The sequence below is a fragment of the Pelophylax lessonae genome (genome assembly GCF_965119305.1).
Source record: "Pelophylax lessonae genome assembly, chromosome: 13".
NCBI lineage: Eukaryota > Metazoa > Chordata > Amphibia > Anura > Ranidae > Pelophylax > Pelophylax lessonae.
Window position 1 is genome coordinate 6,791,613 of NC_138780.1, and position 22,962 is coordinate 6,814,574.

At 44.6% G+C, this 22,962-nt stretch overlaps 1 protein-coding gene across 2 annotated transcripts in view; it reads right to left on the reverse strand.

The window, feature by feature from the left end:
• Positions 1-22,962, reverse strand: part of ARHGEF2 (Rho/Rac guanine nucleotide exchange factor 2) — a 150,315-nt gene that overhangs the window by 91,714 nt on the left and 35,639 nt on the right. Inside the window, exon 1 of one of the 2 annotated variants that reach the window (XM_082275565.1) lies at positions 4,462-4,589. The exons of the other annotated variant lie outside the window; for it this stretch is intronic. Within the exon in view, the coding sequence (XP_082131691.1) occupies positions 4,462-4,524 (63 nt within the window). The 5' untranslated portion in view covers positions 4,525-4,589. Of the gene's footprint in view, positions 1-4,461; positions 4,590-22,962 lie in introns of those variants that run through there. 2 annotated transcript variants of the gene reach the window in all.

The following is a 22,962-nucleotide window of genomic DNA, read 5'->3' on the forward strand; positions in this document are numbered from 1 at the left end:
ACAGCTGCCCCAGCCTACACCCTGAGAGAGCACAGCTACCCGACCTCCAGCCTGAGAGATCACAGCTACCCGGCCTCCAACCTGAGAGATCACAGCTACCCTGCCTCCAACCTGAGAGATCACAGCTACCCGGCCTCCAACCTGAGAGATCACAGCTACCCGGCCTCCAACCTCAGAGATCACAGCTACCCGGCCTCTACCCTGAGAGATCACAGCTACCCGGTCTCTACCCCAAGAAGACACAGCTGCCCCAACCTCCACCCCAAGAGAGCACAGCTACCCGGCCTCCAACCTGAGAGATCACAGCTATCCTGCCTCCAACCTGAGAGATCACAGCTACCCTGCCTCCAACCTGAGAGTTTACAGCTACCCGGCCTCCAACCTCAGAGATCACAGCTATCCGGCCTCCAGCCTGAGAGATCACAGCTACCCTGCCTCCAACCTGAGAGATCACAGCTACCCTGCCTCCAACCTGAGAGTTTACAGCTACCCGGCCTCCAACCTCAGAGATCACAGCTAACCGGCCTCCAACCTCAGAGATCACAGCTAACCGGCCTCCAGCCTGAGAGATCACAGCTACCCGGCCTCCAACCTGAGAGATCACAGCTACCCGGCCTCCAACCTGAGAGATCACAGCTACCTGGCCTCCACCCCAAAATAGCATAGCTGTCCGGCCTCCACCTTAAAAGAGCACAGCTGCCTCAGCCTCTATTCAAAGAGATCACAGTTACCTGGCTTCCAACCTAAGAGAACACAGCTGCCTGGCCTCCATCCCAAGTGAACACAGCTTTTCGACCTCCACCCCAAGTAAGTACAGCTGCCCAGCCTCCAGCCTGAAAGAGAACAACTGCCCCAGCCTCCAGCCCAAGAACACTGCTGCTCGTCCTCCATCCAAAGCCTACAACTGTCCTGGCCTCCACGCCGAAAGTGCACATCTGCCTGGCCTCCAATTTCAAAACACAGCTGCCCCAGCTTATATCCTGAGATATACTAAGTGCCCCGTCCTCCAACCCCAACCAGTATAACTGCCTTCCCCCCATCTTAAGAGGGCACAGTTGCCCAGCCTTCACCCCAGAGGGCACAGTTGCCGGGCCTCCACCCCAAAAGGGCACAGTTGCCCAGCCTCCACCCTGAGAGGGCACAGTTTCTCAGCCTCCACCCTGAGAGGGCACAGTTACCCAGCCTCCACCCTGAGAGGGCACAGATGCCCAGCCTCCACTAGGAGAGGGCACAGCTGCCAAGCCTCCACTAGGAGAGGGCACAGTTGCCCAGTCTCCATCCGGAGATGGCACAGTTGCCCAGCCTCCATCCCGAGAGGGCACAGTTACCCAACCTCCACCCTGAGAGGGCACAGTTGCCCAGCCTCCACCAGGAGAGGGCACAGTTGCCCAGCCTCCACCAGGAGAGGGCACAGTTGCCCAGCCTCCACCAGGAGAGGGCACAGTTGCCCAGCCTAAACCCTGAGAGGGCACAGTTGCCCAGCCTCCACCCTGAGAGCACAGTTGCCCAGCTTCCACCCTGAGAGGGCACAGTTATCCAGCCTCCCTCTAGGAGAGGGCACAGCTGCCAAGCCTCCACCCTGACAGGGCACAGTTGCCCAGCCTCCACTAGGAGAGGGCACAGCTGCCAAGCCTCCACCCTGAGAGGGCACAGTTGCCCAGCCTCCACTCAGAGGGCACAGTTGCCCAGCCTACACCAGGAGAGGACACAGTTGCCCGGCCTCCACCCCGAGGGGCACAGTTGCCCAGCCTCCACCCTGAGAGCACAGATGCCCAGCTTCCATCCCGAGAGGGCACAGTTGCCCAGCCTACACCAGGAGAGGACACAGTTGCCCCGGCCTCCACCCCGAGGGGCACAGTTGCCCAGCCTCCACCCTGAAGGGGCACAGTTGCCCAGCCTCTAAGTGTTAGCAATGGGCTCAGCTCAACCAAAACTGGGCACAGACTCCATCCCGTGTAACAGAGAGCACCGCCCCACCCACACCTACCCCACAGACACAACAACCCGACCAATTACTTTGCACTTGACAACACGACGACAATACGCGATAAGATATGCCGGGACCGCCCAGCCCCCGATGAGGGTGACAACCCTGGGGAAACGATAGAAATGTTGCAGCATCTCACACATGAAATCACAAGCTGGTTTCGGTTGTACAATCCTTTCACCACAAACTGGATCAAAAAAAATAAAATTGTGCAATCCAACGATGAATTCCAGGGTGCCCCCTACAGGCAGAATCTGATTGTACAAGTCACAGCATACACGTTACAATCTGTCCGCATCCAATGCCAACATTTCCTATTCAACTTCAGACCGAGATCTCTGTCCAACCCAACGCGTTTCAGATTGTACCAAACGCAACTGAACCCTCGTGACAGTTCGATGGTACAATCCTCAATTCTGCAATCTCCAAAGATTTACCAAAACTTTGTAAGATGAGATCTTCCTCAACCATCTACATTGTATCCAATCAGCACTGCCTACTGGTTGGTGGATCTAAGATTGTACAATGTGTGGTCAGCTGAGGCTCACCAATCTGACCATCCAATCAACTTTACATTGAACAAACTTTGTAGCACGTGGACCTGAGGACGAGGACTAGAGAAGGAGGACGAGGACTTAAGGCTGAGCACTAGAGGACAAGGATTAGGGGCTCAGAACTAGAGGCTGAGGACTAGAGGCTGAGGACTAGAGGATGAGGACTAGAGGCTGAGGACTAGAGGACGAGGACTAGCGGATTAGAGGCTGAGGATTAGAGGCTGAGGACTAGAGGACGAGGACTAGAGGACGAGGACTAGAGGATGAGGATTACCAGACTAGAGGCTTAGACATAGCGTCGGAGAACTTGAGGATGAGGAGTAGAGGCTAAGGACTATAGGATGAGGACGAGGACTAGAGGCTTAGACATAGAGGCTGAGGACGAGGACTAGAGGACAAGGACTAGAGGCTGAGACATTGAGGATAAGGAATAGAGGCCGAGGACTAGAGGACAAAGACTAGAGGCTGAGGACTAGCGGATTAGAGGATGAGGGCTAGAGAATGCGGACTAGAGGACGAGGACTAGAGGACAAAGACTAGAGGCTGAGGACTAGCGGATTAGAGGATGAGGGCTAGAGAATGCGGACTAGAGGACGAGGACTAGAGGCTTAGACATAGCGTCTGAGAACTTGAGGATGAGGACTAGATGCTAAGGACTAGAGGACGAGGACTAGAGGATGAGAACTAGAGGCTGAGGACTAGAGGATGAGGACTAGAGGCTTAGACATAGAGGCTGAGGACTAGAGGACGAGGACTAGAGGATGAGGACTAGAGGCTTAGACATAGAGGCTGAGGACTAGAGGAAGAGGATGAGAACTAGAGGCTGAGGACGAGGACTAGAGGCTGAGCACTAGAGGCTCAGAATGAGGACTAGAGGATGAGGACTAGAGGCCGAGGACTGGAGGACAAGGACTAGAGGCTGAAGACTAAAGACTGAGGACAAGAGGCTGAGGACTAGAGGCTGAGGACTAAAGGTTGAGGACGAGAGGCTGATGACTATAGGATGAGAAATAGAGGCTGACGACTATAGGATGAGAAATAGAGGCTGAGGATCAGAGGATGAGGACTAGGACTAGAGGCTGAGGATGAGGACTAGAGGCTGAGGATGAAGACTAGAGGCTGAGGACGAGGATTAGAGGCTGAGGACTAGGATTAGAGGCTGAGGACTAGGATTAGAGCCTGAGGACTAGGATTAGGGGCTGAGGAAGAGGACTAAAGGCTGAGGACTAGAGGATGAGAACTAGAGGCTGAGGACTAGAGGACGAGAACTAGAGGCTGAGGACTTGAAGACAAGGACTACAGGCTCAGGATGAGGACTAGAGGCTGAGGACAAGGACTAGACAATTAATTTGTATCCAAGCAGGCCGTTCCTTGTGCTTCATGCTTGTTGGAGATGTAAAAGAGATTGTACAATCAGATTGTATGGTGTGTGGTGAGTGTAAATGGAATGAAAGTGACACAACGAATGCTCAATTTTCCATTTGGGGACACAGAGCGTCCAATTAGGCAATCAAAGCAGTAGCGGGGCGCCGGAGTGGTCCAATTTGCCCCGTAACGGACTAACAATAACCTCCCGATACCTCCAACCACCGGAACAATAGATGTGGGGGAGGGGGGGTTGTATTTTGAAATGAGGAGATCCACCTGCCCCTCGCTCTTCTCCATCCCGACACCGGCCGCTCCTCTTCTCCACCCGCTGAGATTTCCCCCCTAACCCCCGCAATGCCGGGCAGCCCCGGACCTCCGGCCACGGCTAGGAAACGGTTACGGCCAAGTGACAGATGGCGGTGACCTCCTGAACAACAAGCAGAGGGAATCCCGGGTCACGGATTGGGGCGTTCTCCGGGGGGAACCCCTCAACGGGACGCTTCCCGTAACCAACAATGGGGACAAAAGAATAATAGTGGGGGGGTGACTGACCTTCAAGGGTGACTCCTTGGAGCGGTCGGCTCGATCTCTTTTGAAGGGCTCGATCCGAGACATATCCAATCAGAAGTCGGATGGCGGTGGGTCGGGCGCTCTCCCCCGTCGCTCGCCCCCCACTTTTTCTAGATCCAGGAGTTTTCTGCTGGCACCCGAGAGGGACGAAGAGGGAGAGAAAAGGAAAGGAGACGCACGCTGCCAGCCTTGTACAGCGCTCACAGGAAGTCACAGCCTGCACTGCTGAGACTATTCAAAACCAAACCTCCTCCACCCCCTGACTGCCTCCCTCTCATCCCATCACAGGAGGGGGGAGGGGGGGGGGTACACACTGCAGCTGTTCCACAACACCATTATTTTCTAACTGAGACGCCGACCGACCAACCATAAAACAAGAGCCGCTTGTACCCAGAAAACTGCACTTTTCTTTCTTCTTTCCTCTCGCCTCAAGCCAAACAGCCATTTCAGTTACAGTCTCCTCATGAACACAACACACTTTTAATTTAAAAAAAAAAAAAAAAAGCTAACATACAGAATAATATGGTACTAAAAAAAAGAAAAAAAAAAGAAAAAAAGAAAAAGTTGAAATAACAGCCGACAGTAAATTGCGCAATTAACAAAAAAAAAAAAAAAGTTTTTTTCCCCCAAGATTACCAGAGTACAGTAAATGGTACAATATAATAGAATTAAAAAAAAAATAAAATAAATAAAAAGGAAAATATATATTTTTTTTAAATAACAGCTAACAAGAAACAAGAAAAATGTTTTGTTTTTTTTTTTTTAATTTTTTTTGTATTTTATTTTGTTTTTAGATTACCAGTAACTGGTAGAATTTATTCGAATTAAAAAAAAAAAAAAAAGAAAATATTTTTTTCTTTTTAACTAAGAGCTATGGCTAATTTGCACAAAAAATGTTTTTTTTTTTTTGTTTTTAGATTACCAACTAACATACAGTAACTGGTAGAGTTTATTCGAATAAAAAAAAAAAAAAAAGGAAAATATTTTTTCTTTTTTTTTAAATAACAGCTGCAGCTAACTTGCACAAATTGCACAATTTTTTTTTTATTTTCTTGTATTTTATTTTGTTTTTAGATTACCAGCTAACATACAGTAACTGGTAGAATTTATTCGAATAAAAAAAAATAAAAAGGAAAAAAAAAAAGATTTTTTTTAAATAGCTAATTGTTGCACAAAAAAGTTTTTTATTTTTTTTTTATTTTGTAGATTACAAATACCAGCTAAAGTACAGTAACCAGCTAATGAACAATAAATGGTAACATTTATTAGAATAAAAAAAAAAAAAAAGGAAAAAAAAAAGATTTTTTTTTTAAATAGCTAATTTTTGCACAAAAAAGTTTTTTATTTATTTTTTTTATTTTGTAGATTACAAATACCAGCTAAAGTACAGTAAATAGTACGATGTATAGGAATAAAAAAAAAAAAAAGGAAAAGATTTTTCTTTCTAAAAAATATAAAAAAATTTTATGTGTAAATTGATAACCAGATAACATACTGTAAATGGTACAATGTATTAAATTCGATTTTTTTTTTTTTTTTTTTAGATTACCAGCTAACGTACATTAAATGGTAAGATTTATTAAAATAACAAAAAAGGAAAATATTTTGTAAAATAACAGCTAATTTGCACAAAAAAAGTTGTTTTAGTATGTTTTTTTTTTTTTTTTTTTTTTAGATTACCAGCTAATGAACAATAAATGGTAAAATTTATTAGAATAAATAAAAAGGAAAAAAAAAAAGATTTTTTTTTTAAATAGCTAATTTTTGCACGAAAAAGTTTTTTATTTATTTTTTTTATTTTGTAGATTACAAATACCAACTAAAGTACAGTAAATAGTACGATGTATAGGAATAAAAAAAAAAAAAGGAAAAGATTTTTCTTTCTAAAAAATATAAAAACATTTTATGTGTAAATTGATAACCAGATAACATACTGTAAATGGTACAATGTATTAAATTCGATTTTTTTTTTTTTTTTAGATTACCAGCTAACGTACATTAAATGGTAAGATTTATTAAAATAACAAAAAAGGAAAATATTTTGTAAAATAACAGCTAATTTGCACGAAAAAAGTTGTGTTTTGTTTTTTAATTTTTTAGGTTTACCAGATAATGTACAGTAAACGGTACAATTTGTTAAAATTAAAAAAAGAAAATATTTTTTTTTTTTAAAAATAACAGCTAAAAATAAATAAAAAAAACCCGTTTTTTTTTTATATTACCAGACGTACACAAAATCATGCAACAAAAAAAAAGAAAAAAAAAAAGAAGAAGAATAAATGGTACAATGTATTAAATTCGATTTTTTTTTTTTTTTTTAGATTACCAGCTAACGTACATTAAATGGTAAGATTTATTAAAATAACAAAAAAGGAAAATATTTTGTAAAATAACAGCTAATTTGCACAAAAAAAGTTGTTTTAGTATGTTTTTTTTTTTTTTTTTAGATTACCAGCTAATGAACAATAAATGGTAACATTTATTAGAATAAATAAAAAGGAAAAAAAAAAGATTTTTTTTTAAATAGCTAATTTTTGCACAAAAAAGTTTTTTATTTATTTTTTTATTTTGTAGATTACAAATACCAGCTAAAGTACAGTAAATAGTACGATGTATAGGAATAAAAAAAAAAAAAAAGGAAAAGATTTTTCTTTCTAAAAAATATAAAAAAATTTTATGTGTAAATTGATAACCAGATAACATACTGTAAATGGTACAATGTATTAAATTCGATTTTTTTTTTTTTTTTTTAGATTACCAGCTAACGTACATTAAATGGTAAGATTTATTAAAATAACAAAAAAGGAAAATATTTTGTAAAATAACAGCTAATTTGCACGAAAAAAGTTGTGTTTTGTTTTTTAATTTTTTAGGTTTACCAGATAATGTACAGTAAACGGTACAATTTGTTAAAATTAAAAAAAGAAAATATTTTTTTTTTTTTTTAAAAATAACAGCTAAAAATAAATAAAAAAAAACCCGTTTTTTTTTATATTACCAGACGTACACAAAATCATGCAACAAAAAAAAAAAAAAAAAAAAAAGAAGAAGAATAAAACAGCGAACGTACAGTTTTGTGATATATATATATATATATATATACTGTATATATATATATATTTATATATCTATATATATATATATATAGATATTTATATCTATCTATCTATATATATATATATATATATATATATATATATATATATATATATATATAGAGAGAGAGAGAGAGAGAGAGAGGGTTGTTTTTATTTTTTACTGTAGTAAGGAAGCAAAATATATAAAAAAGAAGGGTTAGTACTGTGAGCTGCAATCTCCTTGTGAGCAAAGATTTATTTCCTTTTTTTTTGTAAACCAACGTGTCTGCTTTGTAGTTTGTAGAGGATAAAATACATTATTTATTTATTTGGGTTATTTTTCCCTACAGGTAAGAAGCAAAAATATCCAAAGGAAGGGTGTGTAGTGTGATTTCCAGTCTCCTTGAGAACAAGGATTTTTTTTATTTATTTTTTTTCAAATTGAATAAACATCTAGTATGGAGAGTAAAAAGTATCCTGCAATTAATAAAAAAAAAAAAAAAAAACTTTAATTTGGGATGTTTTTTTTTTTTTTTTTTTATCTCTCCCTGTAGGTAAGGTATAAAAGAAGGGTTTGTGTTGGGAGTTGTAGTCTCCTCATGAACAAAGCCTTTTTTTATTTTTAGTTAAAAGGTGGTTTGCCAGTGAAAGGAGAACAGTGTAATAATATACAGCAGAGGTAAAAAAAAAAAAAAAAGAGAAAGAGAAAGAAAAAAAAAAAAAGAGAAAGAGAAAAAAAAAAAAAAAAAGAGAAAGAGAAAAAAAAAAAAAAAAAAAAAAAGAAAAAAAAAAGAAAACCACTTCTGTTCATTCATCATAGAATGTTTAAAATAACTCACGAGCAAAACATATACAGAAAAAAAAATACGTGAATAAAAGTACACTGTAAATAACGTGGAGCAGAGACAGGGAAGGAACAGATTCTGTAATGACTATTAGATTTATGAATAATAATCAGTTATTAATGACAAAATGTATTAGTGATAATAATAATAATAATAAATATTGTTGTTAATAATAATAAATTGATGATGATTGTTATTGTTAATAACATTATTATATTATTAGTAATATTATATTATTAACAATTATATAATATTATAATATATTATATATTGGTAGTAATATAATAAATAATAAAAATTATTATTGTAACAATAAATTATTTAACAATAAAACTATTGTTGTTGGTAATAAATAATGATTATTATTATTATAAATAAATAACAGTAATAATAATTGTCATTTTTTTTAACAACATTATTTTTGTTCAATAGTTTATTATATTAATAACAATAATAATCATAATAGTAATGATTATTTATTAACAACAATATTATTACTGTGATCAGTTATTAATGACAAAATGTATTAGTGATAACAATAATAAATATTGTTGTTAATAATAAATTGATGATGATTGTTATTGTTAATAACATTATTATATTATTAGTAATATTATATTATTAACAATTATATAATATTATAATATATTATATATATTGGTAGTAATGTAATAAATAATAAAAATTATTATTGCAACGATAAATTATTTAACAACAATAAAACTATTGTTGTTGGTAATAAATAATGATTATTATAAATAATAACTGTAATAATAATTGTCATTTTTAACAACATTATTTTTGTTCAATAGTTTATTATATTAATAACAATAATAATAATAGTTATTTATTAACAACAATATTATTACTGTGATGTACTTTGTTATTACTAGAATAACAATAATAATTATTTATTAGCATTTATTACTATAAGGGGCCGGGTTCACACCACATTTGGTCCAGTGCATTTTTTTTTTCTGCATCAAAAACGCATGGAAAGTAGGTTATATGGTTTCCAATGGCATAGATCACACCAGTGCATTCCAGTTCCAGAAAAAAAAAAGTCGAATGTGCTGCATTTTTTTCTGCACTGAACTGTACTAGAACGCAGTAAGAAAACATCAAAAACGCACTGGACTGCACTTAAATGCACAAAAAACGCACTGGAACACAAATGTCTTTATTTAAGGTGAAGGAAAAAAAAAACTGCTTCGGAACGCATCAAAAACATGCACTCAAAAAAAGCATCTGGACTGCATTTCTATGGTGTGAATTGGCCCTTAGTGTTATTTATTACACATTTTTAATAAGCGTAATAATAATTATTAATATTATTTAACAATAATTTAATATTATTATTTTTTATTGTGCCATGCTTGGGGGTGGCTTTTTGTGCCGTGCGGGCTTATTGTACTATGCTGGGGTTGGCTTATTGTACTATGCTGGGGTTGGCTTATTTTGCAATGCTGGGGGTGGCTTATTGTACTATGCTGGGGTTGGCTTATTTTGCAATGCTGGGGGTGGCTTATTGTGCCGTGCTGGGGTTGGCTTATTGTACTATGCTGGGGTTGGCTTTTTGTGCAGTGCTGGGGGTGGCTTATTGTGCCGCGCTGGGGGTGGCTTATTGTGCCGTGCTGGGGGTGGCTTATTGTGCCGTGCTGGGGGTGGCTTATTGTGCCGTGCTGGGGGTGTCTTATTGTGCCGTGCTGGGGGTGTCTTATTGTGCTATGCTGGGGGTGGCTTATTGTGCTATGCTGGGGTTGGCTTATTGTGCAGTGCTGGGGGTGGCTTATTGTGCCGTGCTGGGGGTGTCTTATTGTGCTATGCTGGGGGTGGCTTATTGTGCTATGCTGGGGTTGCCTTATTGTGCAGTGCTGGGAGTGGCTTATTGTGCCATGCTGGGGGTGTCTTATTGTGCTATGCTGGGGGTGTCTTATTGTGCTATGCTGGGGTTGCCTTATTGTGCTATGCTGGGGGTGTCTTATTGTGCTATGCTGGGGTTGCCTTATTGTGCTATGCTGGGGGTGGCTTATTGTGCCGTGCTGGGGGTGGCTTATTGTGCCATGCTGGGGGTGGCTTATTGTGCCGTGCTGGGGGTGGCTTATTGTGCCGTGCTGGGGATGAGTTATTGTGCCGTGCTGGGGATGAGTTATTGTGCCGTGCTGGGGATGAGTTATTGTGCCGTGCTGGGGTTGGCTTATTGTGCCATGCTGGGGTTGGCTTATTGTGCTATGCTAGGGGTGGCTTATTGTGCTATGCTGGGGATGAGTTATTGTGCCGTGCTGGGGATGAGTTATTGTGCCGTGCTGGGGTTGGCTTATTGTGCTATGCTAGGGGTGGCTTATTGTGCTATGCTGGGGGTGGCTTATTGTGCCGTGCTGGGGGTGGCTTACTGTGCCGTGCTGGGGGTGGCTTACTGTGCCGTGCTGGGGGTGGCTTACTGTGCCGTGCTGGGGGTGGCTTATTGTGCCATGCTGGGGGTGGTTTATTGTGCCATGCTGGGGGTGGTTTATTGTGCTATGCTGGGGGTGGCTTACTGTGCCATGCTGGGGGTGGCTTACTGTACCATTCTGGGTGTAAATTTTTGTTCTGTCCTGGGGGTTAATTATTACTATGGTAACATTTCCTCTCAGCTCCTGCTTTAGTGTCACCTTAAAATTTTCGATTTTCCATCACTTCCTGTCCTGGTGACATGAATCTCCACAGCGGGGACACAGCAATAAAAACCTGGCAGGGGTTCGAATCCTCACTTCATCCAAAACTAAAAAGAAGTTTTGGTTTTAGATAACTTTTTACACGGTGGTGATGGCGGAGTGTAACTTTGAGGAGTGCTGCTGACGAATGCCCTTGAAGTGAGGATGGCATTGTAAGGAACCTCACAATCAGCGTCGGTGAAGAACGAGGAGCAGAGAAGTGTGTGTGAAGCTGTGTTGTCACCTCGTGGACCTGCGTTTAGTTTCCATAGTAATCCCTCGCCGGAGTTTCTATTTTCTCACCTCCAACATACTTTCCTCCAATATGGCGGCTCTGCGGTGCAGCCTTCACCTCATCCTTCGCTCTGACCTCTCCCGGCTCTCAGAGCGCCCCCGTTGTTCACAGTGTGGTGGAAATCCGTCATCCAAACCACATTATCTTTTTTTTTACGCGGAGAAGAAAATGTCTGACTGAAGTAAAACGCGTAAATCTGATGGCTTTCTGACTCTATAATATGTAAGGAACGTGGGCAGATACGGGGCGGATGATACCGCCGCCAGGCCACCTCTGGGGATTGTATCCCATCACACATTGCTTGCCTGGGTTACATTGTATCCATCATACATTGCTTGTTCAGGTTACATTGTATCCCATCACACATTGCTTGCCTAGGTTACATTGTATACCATCACACATGGGGGGAAATTTACCTGTGCACATCAGCTTTTGCACACTCCAGTTTTAGAAAATCCCCATTGCTTGCTCTGGTTACATTGTAGCACGTCCCACATTGCTTGCTCTGGTTACATTGTAGCACGTCCCACATTGCTTGCTCTGGTTACATTGTATAATATGATAGATTGCTTGCTCTGGGTACATTGCTTGATAAAATTGATTACTTGCTTAGGTTACATTGTATGATATGATAGATTGCTTGCTCTGGGAACATTGTATGATAAAATTGATTGCTTGCTTAGGCTACATTGTAGGATAACATGGATTGCTTGCTTGGGGTACAATGTATATGATGGATTGCTTGCTTAGGTTACATTGTATGATATCATGGATTGCTTGCTCTGGTTACATTGTATGATATCATGGATTGCTTGCTCGGGGTACATTGTATGATAAAATGGATTCCTTGCTTAGGTTACATTGTAGCACATCACACATTGCTTGCTTAGGTTACATTGTATGATATGATGGATTGCTTGCTCTGGTTACATTGTATGATATGATGGATTGCTTGCTCGGGGTACATTGTATATGATGGATTGCTTGCTTAGGTTACATTGTATGATAAAATGGATTCCTTGCTTAGGTTACATTGTAGCACATCACACATTGCTTGCTCAGGTTACATTTTATGATATAATGGATTGCTTGCTTCGGACACATTGTATCCCATCACACATTGCTTGCTCTAGTAACATTGTATGATATCATGGATTGCGTGCTTAGGTTACATTGTAGCACATCACACATTGCTTGCTCAGGTTACATTGTATGATATCATGGATTGCTTGCTTAGGTAACATTGTATGATATAATGGATTGCTTGCTTCGGTTACATTGTATCCCATCACACATTGCTTGCTCTAGTAACATTGTATGATATCATGGATTGCTTGCTTAGGTTACATTGTATGATATAATGGATTGCTTGCTTAGGTTACATTTTATGATATAATGGATTGCTTGCTTCGGTTACATTGTATCCCATCACACATTGCTTGCTCTAGTAACATTGTATGATATCATGGATTGCGTGCTTAGGTTACATTGTAGCATATCACAAATTGCTTGCTCAGGTTACATTGTATGATAAAATGAATTGCTTGCTCTGGTTACATTGTATGAAATAATGGATTGCTTGCTTAGGTTACATTGTATGAAATAATGGATTGATTGCTCAGGTTACATTGTAGCACACTGAAAAATAATAATTATTATGTTATTGAAACAATGAAATGTCATCAAACCAATCAGAATTCCGCATAAAATCGCCTCCAAAATAAAAAGGCGCACTGAATCTCCAAATAAAAATCGGAAGTGCGATTCGATAGCCTGGAAAATGCGGCGGTGCGGGTAATCCTAGAAATGGCCGGCCTGGAATCGGGTGTAATGCGTTATTAATGAAAGATTTCACGTCCAATCGTTTACGGCTCCAATTAGCGGCGGCGGTGGGGCTCCGCAGGGACTCGCAGTAAAGTGGCCTCTGAAGACGGCAGCGTTGGCGTGCAGCCAGATTTGAAGAGGTGTGCGATTGTAATCTGCGCTGCTGGCGAACCCGTCCAGTTCATACTGGTGACAGCTGGTGACACACAGCATGACCCCCTCTCCAGAGGACACATTTCAAAAGCCAGTCACCGAGAGAAAGGGGGGGGGGAGGGGACAGACAGAGGTGTGCGCTGGTATCGGCGATACTCCTGACAATGACTTCATTGAGGACAACCGGTTTGTACCAAAGTGTTTATGTCTCCCATAGCAACCAGAATCTACCTGTCATTTTTCTTTAAAAGGAAATACCCCAAAAAAATTGAAAGGAGTAAAGTGAAAGATTTTTCTGGACAGGGTTTGTGAAGAAGTTTTATTTCATTGTGATCACAGCCAACCCTGCGCAGAGTGACAACACTTTCCAGACATTGCATGTCATGGGTCCACCTCCTAGCGATGCCCACACTCACCTCTCATCTTCCTGAAAGTCCAGAGAAGCCCCTCCCCTGCTTAGCCTGACTTATCACTCTCCTGTTAGCTCTGAAAAGCCCCTCCCCTGCTTACCACAAACCACATGACTTCTCACTCTCCTGTAAGCCCAGCAAAGCCCCTCCCCTGCCCACCACAAACCACATGACTTCTCACCCTCCTGTAAGCACAGCAAAGCCCCTCCCCTGCCCACCACAATACTTTTCACCCTCCTGTAAGCACACCAAAACGCTTGCCCTGCCCACCACAAACCACATGAATTCTCACCCTCCTGTAAGCACAGCAAAGCCCCTCCCCTGCCCACCACAATACTTCTCACCCTCCTGTAAGCACAGCAAAGCCCCTCCCCTGCCCACCACAATACTTCTCACCCTCCTGTAAGCACAGCAAAGCCCCTCCCCTGCCCACCACAAACCACATGACTTCTCACCCTCCTCTAAGCCCAGCAAAGCCCCTCCCCTGCCCACCACAAACCACATGACTTCTCACCCTCCTGTAAGCCCAGCAAAGCCCCTCCCCTGCCCACCACAAACCACATGACTTCTCACCCTCCTGTAAGCCCAGCAAAGCCCTTCCCCTGCCCACCACAAACCACATGACTTCTCACCCTCCTGTAAGCCCAGCAAAGCCCCTCCCCTGCCCACCACAAACCACATGACTTTTCACCCTCCTGTAGGCTAAACAGAAGTGAATCCTGTGCACTCCCCAACTTCTTAACCCCCTGCAAGACTAGTTAATTCTCTCTCCTGCCCATTCTCACTTATAACCCTCCTGCAAGTTCAGTGAAGGCCTACCCCTGCCCACCCTGACTTCTCACCCACCTGCAAGTTCAGCGAAGCCCCACTCCTGCCCACCCTGACTTCTCACCCTCCTGCAAGTTCAGCGAAGCCCCACCCCTGCCCACTCTAATCACCCTCTTGCAAGTTCAGTGATGCCCCACCCCTGCCCATCCCAAACTCTCACCCTCCTGTAGGCTCAGCAGAAGCCACTCTCCAACACACCCTGACCCCTCACCCTCCTGTAAGCCCAACCAAGCCCCTCCAATGCCCACCCTAACCTCTCACCCTTCTGTAAACCAAGCAAAGCCCCTCCCCTGTGCACCCTGACTTCCCAATTCCTGTAAGTCCAGCAAAGCTCCTCCCCTGCCCACCCCAACCTCTCACTCTCCTGTAAGCTCAGCAGAAACCACTCCCCAATCCACCCTGACATCTCACCCTCCTGTAAACCCAGCTAAACCCCTGCTCCACCCACCCTGACCCCTCACCCTCCTGTAAACCCAGCTAAACCCCTGCTCCACCCACCCTGACCCCTCACCCTCCTGTAGACTCAGCAAACCTACTCCCCTGAGAGCCTCCTGTAAGCCCACTGGGCATGAGAGGGGTTCCCCTTTAGAGGCATTTAGAGTGCAAGCCTACATGTTCCAGGGAAATCTGCCCTCTTCACGCATTCCAGACTTTATAAAAGTCAGTTTTCTTATCTGGAATCCATCGTACATTTTTTAGGACATCCCACAGCTGGTGGCCATGAGGCTGAGAGGGGTTCCCCTTTAAAGAGATTTAGAGTGCAAGCCCACGTGTCACCCTCTCCCGCCGTGGGAGAACATGCGATTATTTTTGCTGTGCCTCGCTCTTCTGTTTTGGCCGTGGGTGGAGGAATTATTTATTTTTCCCCTGCGTTCTATAATTAGATCTAATGAGATGATGTCATTGTGTACCGTGTGAGCAGACGAGGGGGAAGCACGCGGACCCCGGCGCCCTCCCTGCCCCCCCATCACGCCTGCCAAAAGCTGCTCCGACCTGGGAACGGAGAGCTGAGATCAAGGCGGAGCTGCCCCTCCCCCCCCACCGCACACCTTAACGCCATCTCTTACACCACAGAGCAGCCTATTGGATCTTGAGTCAGCAAATGAATGTTGTCCAATCTAGAGTGGACCACACACGGTACAATCCGTCCATACAATCCTGGCTTCACTTGACATTGCCACGCCCATTTAGAAAACCGCCATGATACAATCTGATTGTACGATACCCCAACAAAATCCATTATTTATATATCAATATTTATATATTTTATATTATTCTTTACAAGTTTAAATTAAAAATATGATATATTTATCTTATATATTTGATTACATTATAAACAGTCTGTTCCCTCTGGGGGGGAATTAACCTCTTGGCCCCGGTGTCACCAGGACAGAAAGTAATGGGAATCCCCAAACTGTTTCAGTTGTCACCGGGAACAGGAAGTGAGGGAAAATCTTCAAATGGGGACACTTGTGTTAAAAAGGGATTTCCGCTTCCGTTATGATTTTTCTCATATTTCTAGTTGTGTTTTCTGTACAGGAAGTGAAAGGAAATCTCTCCAGCGGAGACGCATAAAAAAACTGCTTTCCCAGATAGGTGCAGCTTTGCATTTTTTAGGCTTTGTCTTGATGTCATCACTGGGTCTCTGTGCTTCTCTATGCAATGAAGGCAGATCATGACTGTTGGGAGGGGCCGGAAGAAAACATCACAGCACCCTGCGTCGGTAATGCTTTTAAGGGCCCCCAGACCTGATGCAAGCAGTAGGAGTTATGCAAATATCAAAGCGCCTTGATGGGTGGCTGTTAGTCTGGAGGAGTGGGTGTTCCTCAATACGCTGTATTTACATGGCTAACACCCACATGTGATGCTTAATTGGAAGCAGTGGGAGGAGTTATGCAAATATCAAAGCACATTGATGGGCGGGTGTCAGTCTGGAGGAGTGGGTGTTCCTAGGCCGGCTGTATTTGCATGGGGATACCCACATAGAATGCTGAGCCTCCATGATTGGAAGAAGTGGGAGGAGTTATGCAAATATCAAAGCGCCTTGATGGGTGGGCGTCAGTCTGGAGGAGTGGGCATTCCTAGGCAGGCTGTATTTGCATAGGTAACACCCACATGTGGTGCTGAGCCTCCATGATTGGAAGCAGTGGGAGGAGTTATACAAATATCAAAGTGACTTGATGGGCGGGTGTCAGTCTGGAGGAGTGGCTGTTCCTAGGCAGGCTGTATTTGCATAGGCAACAACCACATGGGATGCTGAGCCTCCATGTTTGGAAGCAGTGGGAGGGGTTATGCAAATATCAATGCACCTTAATGGGCGGATGTCAGTCTGGAAGAGTGGGCGTTCCTAGGCAGGTTATATTTACATAGGTAACACCCACATGTGATGCTAAGCATTCATAATTGGAAGCAGTGGGAGGAGTTATGCAAATATCAAAGCGCCTTGATGGGCGGAGTCAGTCTGGAGGAGTGGCCGTTCCTAGGCAGGCTGTATTCGCATAGGCAACAACCACATGGGATGCTGAGCCTCCATGATTGGAAGCAGTGGGAGGAGTTATGCAAATATCAAAGCACCTTAATGGGCGGATGTCAGTCTGGAAGAGTGGGTGTTCCTAGGCAGGCTGTATTTACATAGGTAACACCCACATGTGATGCTAAGCATTCATAATTGGAAGCAGTGGGAGGAGTTATGCAAATATCAGAATGCCTTAAAGGGTGGGTGTGAGTTCAGAGGAGTGGGCTTTCCTAGGCAGGCTGTATTTGCATAGGTAACGCCCACATGTAATTATGAGCGCGTTCCTAGGCTGTATTTGCATAGATAACGCCCACATGTGATATTGAGTCTCCATGATTAATTGGAAGAACTGAAATCCAATGAAAGGGGTGGGGCAGGGACAGTCAGTGGCACTGAGTCTGGAGGTCGTGTCCCTTCTTCTCAAAGGTTGAACACCTCTTCTTTTTTTTAGTCCGTGGTGGTGTAAAAACCTAGACCACACACTAAAAAGTGCACTTAAGGTTGTGCTTTAGTCCACCCCCCGAAATAGTAGGACTTCTACCCTGACCCCCGAGGCGCAAGGCTCCCGAGGGGGACCTGGGTTTTTCATGGTTTGCCTAGCCAGGAGGCCTGGCAGACCCTGTTCTACTAGGTCAGGGGAGCTCTCCCGAAGAGAGACCCCCAGAGGCAGGGGAGGAAGGAACCTGAGGACCACATATCCTCCCCCTAGATGCCAGGGTAAGCCCGGGAAAAACACACACAAAAGTGAAAGAGTGACAAAACGTGGGAGAAAAATAAATAGTAAATAAAAAAGTGGCCGTGCCGAATGTGCATTGGCCTAGGCCCTGAGGCCTGGTAGACCAAAATTGCCCCCGGACTTAGCCAAAAAGCCAGGCCCTAAAAGGCGCTGTGAAAAGGAAAGCATTTGGTGACTGTGACCAAGTGGCTTTTCACATCATTGGGTCCCACATGCAAATGTTACTAAGAGCACCCCCAGGGGGCACAGACACCGCGGATCTTCTTTTTAGCCCATGGTGTTTGAAACACACTCAAACTAGCACCCGGTCATAAAAAAAGTGCACACCCGCAAAGGTGAGAGACACAAAAAGTGCACAGGGAGTGCGAATGGTTCACCTCCGAGGAGGACGGACCCTTACCTTGATTCCCTGGGGCGCAAGACTCCTGACAGGGACTAAGGTACCCACTGGTTTGCCTGGCCAAAATCAGGCAAACCCCATTCTCTGGGAGGACTGCCAAAACAGCCAAACCCAAGTACTAGGTGGGGCTCCCCTGAAGGGAGACCCCATGAGAGAGGGCAAACTAAGCCAAAAGGCCAAATCCTCCCAAGACGTTCAAGGTAGGCCCGAGGACCCACAACCTACTCATCATGTGAAAAAGTGAGTGAAAAAACTACAAAGAAAACAACACACAAACGTGGGGCAAGGAAAGCAGAGAAGTGCATAGTGTCTGGCCAGGACACCACAGAACTTCTGCCCTACTGGCCCCTGGCCAGGCAAGGTAGAAAGTTCAAATCAGGAGGTAATGGGCTCTTCCAGCTTTCCTGGGGGAATTACTCCCCTACCCCAACTGCCTGTGAGCGCCTCGGTTTCTGTTCCAAGCCGGTACTAACCTTCCAAGCCCTCACCGCTCCAGCAGGTTTGCATAGCCGCCACCCAACCTTGGTCAGGTCAGATGACAGCACAGCGCCCCCACTGGATCACAGATAAGAACAGATACTACACTTGATCTTAGCCAAAAGGCCGATAAGCGGTTTACATGGTCTGCCTAGCCAGAAGGCCTGGCAGACCCCTTTCTTCTAGGCAAGCTGAAGCTGACCCCGAATACCAGGCCAGGAGACCTCTCCCGAAGAGAGACCCCCCCCCCCCCAGTGGCAGGGGAGGAAAGAACCCAAGGGCCACAAATCCTCCCCCCCCCCCAAGGCAGGGGAGGAAGGAACCTGAGGGCCACAAATCCTACCCCCCCCCCCCAGAGGCATGGGAAGAAGGAACCTGAGGGCCACAAATCCCCCCCCCCCCCCAGAGGCAGGGGAGGAAGGAACCTAAGGGCCACAAATCCTACCCCCCCCCCAGAGGCAGGGGAGGAAGGAACCTGAGGGCCACAAATCCCCCCCCCCCCCCAGAGGCAGGGGAGGAAGGAACCTGAGGGCCACAGATCCCCCCCCCCCCAGAAGCAGGGAAGGAAGGAACCTGAGGGCCACAAATCCCCCCCCCCAGAGGCAGGGAAGAAAGGAACCTGAGGGCCACACATCCTCCCCCTAGACAGTGAGGACTCGCACCCTTCATCCAGTGAAAAACACACAGAAAAGTGAAAGGTGACAAACGTGGGAGTAGAACAGTAGATGATGCTGGACGTCCTCCAGCCATGAAATGAGGCAGGCTTCTATCTGCAGTTTCTAATGCACATTGTGAGAAGCTCACAGTGTGCAGTGAAATCACAGGAAGCCATTTCAGTCCAGGGTGAGGAGCCGGTACACCCAGCGGAGATCAGACCAAAAAAAAACTGAAAAGCCTCAAAATTCCAGTTGTTGGGTGTCATCGGAGATTTGGACCATCAGACAGTTTCACCCTCCAGGCAAACGCGTGGATTTCCCACGGCCGCCATAATGGAGACGAATCTACAGAGAGACATAAAAGTGGGTGAATGCGGATTCTCGCCTTTTTTTTTTGGGTCTCGGTTGCGCCTCCCCCTCCCCTCCTGCCGACCTCCTGGACCTGCTGAAGCGTGCATAAAGTTTGGCGTTAATGACGGGACGCGATTTGCACACTGTGTACACGCACTGCCTCGTCTTATTAGACACAGACCGTCACCCCCAGAGCTGACGCTGCACTTCTGCTGCCCCGTCTGCCCCTTCGCTGTTTGTCTAAAGGCTTATCGGCCTGTGCCCGCTGGGACTCACCTGACTGCGGGTAATCCGGGCGCTCATGCCAAGCGGCACAAATTTTCCAAAGACATTCAACTGAGCACTTAAAGCTGAACTCCAACCAAAAAATATGTATTTCACAATATATAGAAAGGATATAAATCCACTGTGTGCCCACTAAATGCCTTTCCAAACACCAGATATTACTGTGTAAAAGTAGCTAGTGACATCATCAGTGTGCAGTACATAGCCTGTGCAGAGCTGTGAGAGGGGAGAAGCAGGCTCCACCCACTGCAGAACATCAGGTGTGGGCGGAGACTAGGCCAGTCACCCTGCACAAGGAGAGAAAGCAGAGCTGTGGGAGGGGAGAAGCAGGCTCCACCCACTGCAGAAGATCAGGTGTGGGCGGAGACTAGACCAGTCACCCTGCACAAGGAGAGAAAGCAGAGCTGTGGGAGGGGATCACAGACGTTACCCACTACAGGAGCACAGGAGGGGGCGGAGACTAGACCAGTCACCCTGCACTAAAAGAGAGCAGAGCTGTGGGAGGGGCCAGCAGGCTCCACCCAATACAGAAGCCCAGGAAGGGGGCAGAGGGCAGTCTTCCTTTGGGCGTCCCGATCCTTTCATGAAACGCGTAGGCTCACACTCTAAATCCCTTTAAAGGGGAACCCCTCTCAGCCTCATGGCCACCAGCTGTGTGATATCCTACAAAATGTACGATGGTTTGCAGCTAAGAAAACTGACTTTAATAAAGTAGGGAAAACGTGAAGGGATCAAAGTCCAGGACATGGAGGGTGGCCTTCCCTGGAACATGTAGGCTTGCACTCTAAAGTTTATGATGGTCTCCAGATAAGAAATGGACTTTATTATAAAGCCCCCAGGAAGACGTGAAGTGATCCCAGTCCAGGGCGCAGAGGGCGGTCTTTCTTTGGGTGTCCCGGGACTCTCCTGAAACACGTAGGCTCGCACTCTAAATCCCTTTAAAGGGGAACCCCTCTCAGCCTCATGGCCACCGTTGCTGGCTGCTGGGGGGGCTATCGTTGCTGGGAGATCTTATGCTGCTGCTGGGGTTCTATGGTTGCTGGTGTGCATCCATTGTTGCGGGTGCGGGTCTATTGTTGTGTGGGGATCTACTGTTGCTGGCTGCAGGGTATCCATACTACTGCCTTTCTTGTTACCAGTAATACATTCCATACAAATTACTCAGCACCACAAAATTATACTTGGTTTTGTATTCTCTAAAAGGTGTGGTACTGGGAGGTGGGTAGGGGTGGAACCAAGGGACAGTTCTTGGAGGTGGGTAGGGGGCAGAGACAAGGGGTGACTCAAAAGGTGGGGAGTTTCTGCACCTATTCCCTGAGAAAAAAAGCCCTGGACCTGACTTAATTTTCTAAGGCTCCCCCAGTGGAGACCTTCTTCGACCACCCCCCCCCTTTTTTTCTCTCTATCCTCCTTCTTCTCTCTTTTTTCTATCTTCTATTTGTATTATATTAAAATACTCCTGGATATGCACAGAATAGGTCAAACATAGTCATGTCAGACTGTTATACATTTCCTATATACTGTGCATTGAGGTTTTCTAGAAATAGCTTCAACTTAGTGACGTATCTTATTTCTTCAGAGACCTTACTGTTCACTTCTACCCTATCTCTTCACCATGTTTGGCTACAATTAATGCTATACCCCTCTGTGGATTTTTTCAGAAACTTTATTTTCAACGGTTTTGGAACAATTGTTGGATACATCTATAGAGTTTGCATTCTTTTGTTATCCGCTGAAAATCCTCTAAATAAAAAATTAAAAAGGAACACGTGAAGAGATCCAAGTTCAGGATGCAGTGGACAGTCTTCCCTTGGGCATCCCAGGTTTTTCCTGGAACACGTGGGCTTGCACTCTAAATCCCCTTAAAAGGGAACCCCTTTCAGCCTCATGGCCACCAGCTGTGTGATGTCCTACAAATTGTACAATTGTTTCTAGATAAGAAAACTGACTTTTATAAAGTCGGGAAAACATGACGAGATCCCAGTTCAGGACACAGAGGGCGCTCTTCCCTGAAACACGTGGGCTTGCACTCTAAAGCCCTTTAAAGAGGAACCCCCCCTAGTGTGGCCACCAGCTGTGTGACGTACTACAAAATTTATGAAGGTATCCAGATAAGAAATGGACCTTATTATAAAGTCCCCAGATAGACATGAAGAGATCCCTGTCAAGGGTGCGGAGGGCGGTCTTCCTTTAGGCGTCCAGGGACTTTCCCGGAACACGTAAGCTTGCACTCTAAATTCTTTTAAAGGGGAACCCCTCACCACCTCATTATGGTCACCAGTTGTGTGACATCCTACGAAGCATATGATGGTCTTCACATAAGAAATTTACTTTACACGTGACGAGATCCCAGTCCAGGATGTGGAGAGCGGTCTATCCTAGGGCGTCCCAGGTCTTTCCTGGATCATGTGGGCTTACACTCTAAACCCCTTTAAAGGGAACACCTCACAACCTCATCATGGCCACCAGCTGCATGATGTCCTAAAAAAACATATGATGGTTTCCAGATGAGAAATTGACTTTCATAAAGTCAGGAACACATGAAGAGATCCAAGTTCAAAACGCAGTGGAGGGTCTTCCCCTGGGCGTCCCAGGTTTTTCCTGGAACACGTGAGATTGCACTCTAAATCCCTTTAAAAGGGAACCCCACTAAGCCCCATCATGGTCAACAGCTGTGTGACATCCTACAAAGCATATGATGGTCTTTATATAAGAAATTTACCTTCATAAAGTCGGGAACACATAAAGCTATCCAAGTCCAGGGTGTGGCGGGAGGTCTTCCCTTGGGCATCCCCAGTCTTTCCCAAGTCAAGAACACTTACACTCTAAACCCTATTAAAGGAGAACCCCTCACAGCCTCATCATGGCCACCAGCTGTGTGACATGCTACAAAGCATATGATGGTCTCCAGATAAGAAATGTTGGGAACACATAAAGT